At 46.1% G+C, this 9,317-nt stretch overlaps 2 protein-coding genes across 2 annotated transcripts; one reads left to right on the top strand and one right to left on the bottom strand.

The window, feature by feature from the left end:
* Window positions 1–176: 176 nt before the first annotated feature.
* Window positions 177–1,517, bottom strand: F5Y00DRAFT_243223 (uncharacterized protein). The gene is made up of 3 exons (XM_048008640.1): window positions 1,256–1,517; window positions 1,056–1,201; window positions 177–992 (listed from the first exon to the last, which is right to left on the bottom strand). The coding sequence occupies exons 1-3, from the start codon at window positions 1,314–1,316 to the stop codon at window positions 852–854; spliced, it is 348 nt and encodes a 115-aa protein (XP_047862776.1). The 5' UTR covers window positions 1,317–1,517; the 3' UTR covers window positions 177–851.
* Window positions 1,518–5,419: 3,902 nt separating this feature from the next.
* On the top strand, window positions 5,420–8,158 carry F5Y00DRAFT_254429 (uncharacterized protein; the record flags this gene model as incomplete). The annotated part of the gene is made up of 1 exon (XM_048010165.1): window positions 5,420–8,158. One exon carries the CDS (start codon window positions 5,420–5,422, stop codon window positions 8,156–8,158), a length of 2,739 nt encoding a protein of 912 aa, XP_047862775.1.
* Window positions 8,159–9,317: the final 1,159 nt, after the last annotated feature.

The following is a 9,317-nucleotide window of genomic DNA, read 5'->3' as shown; positions in this document are numbered from 1 at the left end:
TATAAATAATAATTTATAATAAATTATATAAATATAAAATAATTTTTAATATAATAATAATTATTAAATTTAAAATTATTTTTTATATTATATTTCCCATATAAATTAACCAATATAATATTTTATAAAAAAAAATAATTTTTATATTAATAATAATTCCTTATATAAAAATCATTCCCCCTTAAAAATATCATATTTTAAAACTATATTTTACCGGTATAATATCTACCTTATATATATATCTTACATATCTTACCACCACAATATTTAAAGATATTTAAAGAAACGCCTATCATATAAGTATGCAGTCGAAACACTTATCTACATGTATAAAGTGTAGTAAGCTCACATGGCTAAAATGTAAACGCCTATCGTATAGCATGTTGGTCCTAGCATAACGATGCATGAGTATAAGGGCTTGGAATGTTAAATTGAAGATTGTAACTTATAGGTTAGGTGATGTGGATGTGGATGTGATGCTATGTTACTACATAGCTATGTCGACCGTCGCAGAGTTGGATGCTATCTCGTTGCGCACAGTTCAACCTGCTCCCTGTCTGCCTTGCCGATCTCAAATTGTCACTACCGGCTTTGAAGCAATACCCATTGGGGACTTCCGCATGTTGGATACCATGTGCCTTTTCCCAATCTTGGATAATAAGCCAACCTGGATCCGATTCTTGATTATCTTCGTGTCCATAAATCTCTCAGAATCCATCGACGGAAAAGAGAATTTAATCCCACAGGTTGCTTTTGCTGTTACTATTGAGTCGACTCGCCGCGCGTGTCCACCACTCCTTAATATGTATGAAAATAATCGTAGACGTGGTTCTCTAGGATATTTGGACGGCTCATGAATTAAGGAGCTTATTGCGCTTTTCCTTTCTCTTTAGACGCTCGACTCGTTTTTTGTGCATCTTTTCTGCCATCTTTTCATATCTCTCTTTCTCCTCTTTCGCTGCGCGTTTCTCCTTGATAGCTTGAACCCGTTGCTAGTCCTAGTGTCAGCCATGCCCCCACTGGTCTCATCTTCATACAGATAGTGTCGGTTTTACCTTTCTTTCTGCCTCCTTTTCTTCTTTCATCTCCTTTTCCCTTGCCTTCGTCGCAGCCGCCGCCGTGCGTAATTTCGTCCGTTGCTCATACGAAGTCAAGCCGGAGCCAGGGCGGAATGCTTTTCGCGGCGGATGCCATTGTTTGCCTACAAATTACTTATAAGCTTTATAACAACCATGAATACTGTTGCGGTCCTCACCGTTCTTGCGCAAGCCCTGAGGCTCTTGCTTCTGTTCGGGTTCAGTAATGCTAGTCGACATAACGGCGCAAGAGTCTCAGTAGAGCAATTGCGAGTGCTAGAAGATAACTACCACTTGCTTCTACAAGTGTAATATCGGTTGCCTCTGAAAGCGTTTTCACTAAGCTGCGCGCAATGTATGGATCTTATCGCCAAGAGGCATATCAATCAAATCATGCTTGCGATTGAAAAAAGTCGAGATAACTGGGGTCCCATAGGTAGAGTGGATCTCCTAAGAAATCTGGAGAGATGAGATTGGCCAGAAAACAAGAATGTACGGTGCTGGATCAATTATCTTCCAGCGGCGAAAGGTGAAGCCCCGACCGACATCGTTCCAGGGCTCTGGGTCCAATCAGATGCACGATATGTGCCGTGCAGATTAGTCTGTTGTCCTAGCTGAACTCAAAGTCTGGTTGGCTAATGTACCTACATTAGTGAAACGAGATTAGCTTCCACGCCTTCTCGAGTCGGGTAATTTTCTTGTCTTTCATTCCGTGATGTTCTAGCTTGTGTGCTACGTACATGAGGTACTTAAGTCTTATTATAGGTAAGATCCAATTGTTTGCCGTTGTCTAGTGTATTGAGAGATCGAGGTAAGCCTTGCCTGATAGCGCATTTGTGTATTTAATATTTTTTGTACCTGGACGAGATCTTAGATGCAATAATACCACCCGTTTCAACGTTGCCTGTTGCTATTTATGTGCATAGAGAAGTTCGGATAATATCATCCTAATAAGACGATTCTGGTATAGCTCCAGCTTGACCCCCAAGGATTCGATATCATACGACAGGGGTCTCTCCACAGAGGATTCAGTACCGAAATCCATCCGGAGACTGGAGTATTTGGAGTGCCTGGCCAGCTGGCTTGTCAAGCCTCTCATCAAGTTATCACTTGACCCCCATCAGGCAAGGGCATATCCCGGTTTGCCCATCGCTATCCCGTTCTCCGTGTCCGTATTCAGAAATTCGTTAGGAGTGAGGCTTGGGCCATAGCCGCCAATCATGCTAAAAGTTTTGTCATTTATTTCCTGAGTTTTGCCGTTAGAGGGATTAGGCGTGAGATTGTTTGAATTAGTTGCGATATTCTTGGATACGATTTTGAATCGGAGATGAAGGATCATTGGTGGCCGATCATTGCTTCCAACCCGTTATTCAGCTTGATTCTATACCTTACTAGTGACGGGTCTTGGTTTTTAGCAATCTTTAGCGTGTCTGCTACGAAGCGATTAACCACTTTACCTACTAAAGAACCATCGCAATGAGATAAACAATGAGATGCAAGCTGGCAGTAAGATCAACTATTCTTTATCCGGCGAAATACCCACAGACTCATGCAAAGTTATCCGAGCGCGTCGAATTCCACAGCCTTGGTTGGCTACGAACCGTGGAGGCTAATGCGACGGCTGCTTACGGGCTTGCAGTGTGTAATGTTGTATGTTGTAAGGTGTACATACGCACACATGTATATAGGTCCATACACTACCTATGTGAGTGCTGAAGGTGGTATGCGAATCGCGGCCACGGCTAGCCCGGCTGCCTACTTTACGCTAAAAAGCGGCCAACTTTGCGTGGGATAGGTAAAAGTCTTGTTGGCTTGGCTCATTTTGATTATCTGTTCTAGTTCTTGTTGCGCTCGTTTTGTGCTTGGCTTGGTAAGATGAAGTCTAGAAATGCAACCAGATTTGGTGCTACCTTACCTAATATGAAGATAAACAAATACTCATCAACCCGTATATGCAATGCCTTCCTGTGAGCAACACCGCCGTATTTATATGTATGCACGGAACACGGGACAGCAATGATGAATTGTACTGGACCTGATCCTTTCGCGTAGGATTGATTAACCTAATTCTGAAAGCCCCTCCAGCCGCAAATGCAACGAAGCAACCGAAGGTAGGAAGCGCGGGGGGTCGTTAACCAAGAAGGGATAGGGTGCTGCAGGGGAACGCCGAGGACTAAAGGCAAGCCATCCAAAATAGGAAAGCGGTTTTCTCAATTACGCCTGTACGCGGGTTTGCGTTATGTACTGTACACGTAGATGCATAATTACCTAGATGCAAGGTTTCCAAACAAGATGACCGGGTTCAAGTTGCCTCTCTGCCTGCTTGCTGGCTTGTCTGTCGGCTTGCTTGCTTGCTTGCCAACCTGCCAACCTGTCAACTTCCAGCTTTCGGCTGCATTCTGTTGAAGATTTTTAGGGGGTTTCAACTTTCAAAAAGTATTTGGGTTTTCGAGCGCACCCTTTTATCAGGGATGGCTTGTTTCTGCATGTCTAATTGTATTAAAGGTTACGGAGAATAATTAAGCCACTTTCGTTATTCGCGATGTTCTGCTGGGCCGTCAGGGAGGCCAGCGCTCCATTCTATGAACTGCGCATCGCAATAATTCGGCATGCACTTGTGTCGTTCTCAATGTGGGAACACTTGTTGGCGGCGGCGCATACTGTACTGTTTTGATGGGACTTACAATCTATATATGTACACTATCTCTACTCTACCAGTCTACCTACACAATTTTTTAATTTTTATTTTGTACTTTTTTGACTTGTAATTTTCCAAGGTTTGTATCTCCGTCATACCTCGCACGAGCCTCAATCGAACCCTCAAACGGTGGAGTAGCCTGAGTAAGTCGCGATCATGAAGTCATGGGCCACTCAAAGACGGCATTCAACGCTAACATTCAGGTACAAGTTTTACTTATGAACGGAGCATCCACCCTATTACGAGGTTTATCTGACAACGGTAGTGATACGTACCTACGTAGTCCACGTAGGCGCAGCCTCCTGCAGGGACCCTCACGGAGAGGTATCCCCTCGGTGTGACTGCAGATCATGTACACTCCGTGCATTTCTGACTAGCGCTGTACTTTGGTGAATATCTTCGTAGTTTCGATAGTAACCATTTTGATTCAGGACCTAGGGTGACTTGAAATTGGCTTGAAATGAGTTCTTGATTCCAATGTTGACAATCTTGAAATATTCACCCCAATGCAAGATTGAATTAGTTAGCATTGGTTGTATAATGAATTAAAACTGCTTAACTTACGCCACAATAAAATATAACCATGGCATAGGTGATCAAGCATGAAATAATAATCATTCCTCTGGATTAGCATCATTTCGAGCGCATTTTTAATTGTTGATTAAATGTTATTAGGTACGGTACCTGCCTATTGTCGGCAGCAGGTAACAGCCATTCTGGTACTTGCTAATTTGTACCTACCTGGGTGCTACCTAGGTAAGTTCCTTCTACCCTAGTCCTTGCAAGCTTGAGATCCTTATTAGGGTACCTCTTATTACCTGGTAGATACATACAGTACAAGCGTTTAAGTTAGTAGGGCGGCCGCACGGTCCAGAAGGGACACAACCCAATAGCCTAACAGTGGACTTTTTTCGACTTGCACACTTCCATCTTTCTGGAGTCGTCTACACACCTACGATTATCTCCTCAATCCTTCATTCACTCCTCCCACCTTACCTCAACCACCACCACCACCACACCTGCTGGTTCAATTCCAGAAGCAGATCTTGTGTTTCTAAGATTTGCTCTGGTCTTGGCCGTCCGCTCCTTTAACCAATCCCCTCTTCAATTCCATTATCCTACGTCTATCTTTATTTTGGTTGTTTTTGTAACCAATCCATTACGAGGGAAGCCGGACGACAATTACGCTCACCGACCGCCAGCAAAACATTCCGCCTCACCCGACGACGAGGTACGACTTCATAACTTTGTACTAAGCGTCCAGAAAGCTACCTGGGTAGTCATCTGGGCTTTTCACAATTGAGCGGGAAACTGACCTTTCCTTATCTCAGGCGCCTCAAGCACCACCGTCGCGCACCGTCAAATTGTCATGTCCAATTAGCCTTTTCGATTTCTACGCCCTCACTCTTACACTATACTCGAAAGATACTCTATGATATCTCTCTATATCTAAGTTTTTTCCCCGCTCTCTGCGCCGGGGAGGCTTGAAGGAATAATGGCCACCGTAATTGCTGCTAGTCTCCCGACCGAGACGGCTACATTGAGCGGGGTGAACGATGTCCCATCGCGACAACTCCGTATCTCGACACATCAAGATGAGACCATGACCCAATCAGCCGTTCCCGGTCCCCAACCTTCTTCGTTCATGAACCTACCTCCGCCGAACCCGCCCTTCGTTTTTCCAGCTCGCTCGTCACCATTTTCGGCGCCTTCATCTTTCTCTCGGGCAACGGGACGACGACCTCAGTCTGCGATAGAATTTGGCTTTGCTGGCGGAATGGGAGATTCTCCCTCCAGATCGCCGGGTTTGCCCGACTTTAGTTTCAACCCGGGCGCCGATCCTAGTCCGAATCCCAGCAGTCAGCGATCCAGATCTCCAGCTCTACCGGATTTCGCATTCAATCCAGGTGCGACTCTCGGGCCCGATGAGTCTCTCCTCAGTCCTCCAATTTCTCCTCCGTCGCCTATGATGCACCCCAACCGTGGTGGCCATCGACGAGGTGGGAGTGAGTTCGTAGGCGGTAAACTCAAAGGAGGAGGGTCTATTACTGTAATGAGTACGAGCCCAACTAGATCTGATGTTGGCAATACGTCCCCCAAGCTCTCGCCCGCAGATGTTCCGCCAAGAAGAGGACATGCACACCGTCGTTCCGCCGCCATCTCTAGTCACGATCTGACTATGATACTTAAGCCAAATAACCCGGTTTCGAGGGGCAGTAGTGCGCCCGCTAGCCCGGCTGATTCTGACGAGAAGTTTCGCAATTTTCCCGAGCCAAAGACCGAACCTCCCAAACCCGAGATTGTTTCCCAACAGGCAAGCGCGGAAGAAATTCAGGAAGTATTTGTTCAGCCTACGCAGGAGTCCCCTCCATCGCCAAGGGCCGCCGCACGCGCGCGAGTTGGGTTCTCCGATACGCTTGAATTCATTCCCCGCCCTCTGTCGTTGGTTTCAACCGACACATCAAGCACGGTGACAGTTCGTCCTGGCCACCGAGTTTCAGGGAGCATGTCATCCATCGTTTCGACGAATTTAGCATCTACGGACCGTGATACTTCTAGTGTGCTCGGGTCACCTGGTTCTCGTGCGAAGAATGATTCGCGCCCTAGCACCGCAGGCGCTGTTTTAGAGCGTTCCCCGAGTCTTATCGTACTCACTGGAGATTCTTTATCACGTAGGCGCAATTCGATTCCCTTGCTAACGGAAATCCCCAAACGTAGCTCAGGGTCGCCTACAAATACGAGCCCTTCAAAAACCCCTAGGAGATGGTCTTTTTTCGGACTCGAACCTTTCGCGGCAACTAATTCACCCACGAAATCGACATCACTTAGCTTAGGTTTATCTAAAGCAGTGGAGAAGCGACCTGAGCCCGCTAATCTATCACCGGAATCCGAATGGGTGTCAACCGGAGACGAATTGTCTCGTCCAGAAAGTAGGAAGGGTTCGATAAGAAAGAAGAAGCAGAAAAGGGTTAGGTCGTGGGCTGGCTCTATTTTAACAAGGAAATCGAAAACTCGTAAATCAAAGTCAGTGCGCCGTCGTTCGGCCACGCCACCAGTATATCAAGAACCGGTTATCGAAGATTTCGGTGATTATCTTATGGAAGTACCCGAAGCACCTATTGCACCGGTGGTCTTGGTGACTGAGCCCGAGCCCGATCCAAATACAGCAGAGCTGGGTCGAACATCTGAAGATGATATATCTTATCCTATGATCGATCTTGACGCGGCTCTTGGCCCGTTTAATACACCTTCCTCTCGTGATCCCCAATGGGATGAGGCGCAAAAGACCGGCGCCCCACCAAAGCGCCAGCTGCACAGTGCTGCTGGCTTAAGGGGTTTCAGCGGACCAGGGATGCATTATCACCGCCGTGCTGAGAGTGCTCCTGAGATGCCTCCCTTCGAAGCCGTACGATTTGGCATTCACCGCTTCGGCAGTTCTTCGACTATGGCCGATGTGTTTGAAGAAGACGAAGAGGAAGAAGGGGAGGATACGAGCGCAAGAACCCCATCTGAAGAATCTTCCACGGACGCCCAAGATGCTTCAGCTGATGAAAGTGAGTCGACGTCAAGTACTGAGGACGACGCAGTTTCGACGCCTACGCAAGAACGTGATCATGGTAAAGCTAGTCCAAAGGATGTCGTACCAACGCCTACCTTGGTGGCACGTAAAGGCAGCGGGTCAAGCTTGGACATACAACGACCAGTATCTAGGATGAGGACCGAAAACCTTTGCGAAGAAATTATTCTAGAAGAACCCAACTACAGTACGCCTAGACGTGCCACCCATTTCATGGGCGCCCCGGGCACCCCTGATTCAGAAGCCCCATCTCCCCGCCAGATTCTAAACACAGATATCGATCCGATGGATGTAAGCAATGGAGCGTTCCCTGCTTCTTCGACTATGCCAGCTACCCCATATTCGCTGAGCTATTCATCCTCTTTTCCATCCCCTCGTTCGCCAATGTCTTATGACGCTCAACGAATCTCAACTGCCCCATCTTCGATCGCTGATGAGAACACCTACCACTCACTATTGATGGGCGAACCTGGACCAGAGTTGGTCCGAATATCTGTTGATGTTCCGTCTCTAACGAGTAGTAATTCGACTATGACACGGGATAGCACTTTCACGCCGGGCGTTCAGCCTAGGAATATGCCCTTCCATGATCAACGGCCTGCTTCGTTTAGCGCCGCAGCATTCGGCCGCCGAAGATCCAGTTTGGTCAGTCTCAGCCGGCTCATTAGTAGCGCCCACGGAGAACGGAGCAAGCTGAGCATGGAGGTCCCTCTTGACTCGGATCCGGAAGGCAAGCCCAAGAACAAATCAAAACGTCTTAGTCGCATAATGCAATTCTGGAAGCCGAAGGGATCGGCTAAGCCTTAGAGATATCTTCAATGCTTCTGCCACAGGCGTTCATACTCAGGCTCAATGCTTTCGGGTAGATGGGGGACGACCATCATATTGGTTTCCGCGGCAGTTTACCGCTGACGGATCCGATGAAGTTTATGTATTCTCACGCATTTCTCATTACCTGCACGAAACAGAGTTTTTCACGGAGAGGATCGTCGATGGTACTTGAGACAATCTTATTCACGACCTTATTTGCAAAGCATGCATTGTTTTGTACGCATACGAGAAGACCTGAAATATCAGGGATTAGTCTCGCAATCGTTTATTTTTCTTTTATTTTATTTTATGAACGCATGACGGCACCTTTAAGCCATTTCATGACCACGGCTCCGTTTTTTAAGACATTCACCTAGTCTATTTTCATTGCTTCAGGAGGGGGAGGAAACCAAGTAGCCGGTTAGGCTTGCAGAAAAAAAAGAGTGCCGCCGGGGGATTTGGGGGCTCCGATTTCTCTGGACATAGCGCTCGCGGATATGAATGGGGGTGGGGAGGAATATCTCGGGACCATGTTCCATAAAAACTTCATAAGTCTGTTGCTACATGACCTGTAAGTAGTTGCTCACTGTGGACTCGTCGAGCACCCCGGGTTTGTACACATACACACAATAATAGTGAACATACACTACTAAGCACAGGTTCGATGCCAGAGCCACGATCGTATTGCTGAAGTGATATGCAATGACGTTCCGCTTCGGACATTTTCCTTGTAGTGACTATTATATACTTTTTTAGTAGTTAGATGAAGAATCAAACATTTGTCAAATACCAGCATTATGAAGATATATTAAGCCTTTTATTCATGAGACTATATTATATATAGGTATGTACTTTGTAAAATAGTATAATCATTATGCATACGGAAATCAATCTAATTGGGAGGCATAAGAGCATGTATGTATAAACATCAAGAATATACTATGTAAACAATACCATGTAGGAACAAGATTAGTTACAAGTACGGATCCGTACTACCAGTTAAAGATTCCAAAAAAGCTAATCACAGTATCCCACGACAAAAGCCAAGAGGGTTCATGCCGGTGAGCGTGGTACCTATTATTTGTTGATGTGATTCCCAACGGGATGCAATACATAACACATTAATAATATTGTTACCTTGAAACTTGTTTAATTG

This window comes from Daldinia vernicosa, assembly GCF_022497035.1.
Source record: "Daldinia vernicosa strain CBS 139.73 unplaced genomic scaffold F5Y00scaffold_40, whole genome shotgun sequence".
Lineage (NCBI taxonomy): Eukaryota > Fungi > Ascomycota > Sordariomycetes > Xylariales > Hypoxylaceae > Daldinia > Daldinia vernicosa.
The sequence above is the reverse complement of the archived record's forward strand: the minus strand, read 5'-3'. Positions and strand labels throughout refer to the sequence as shown.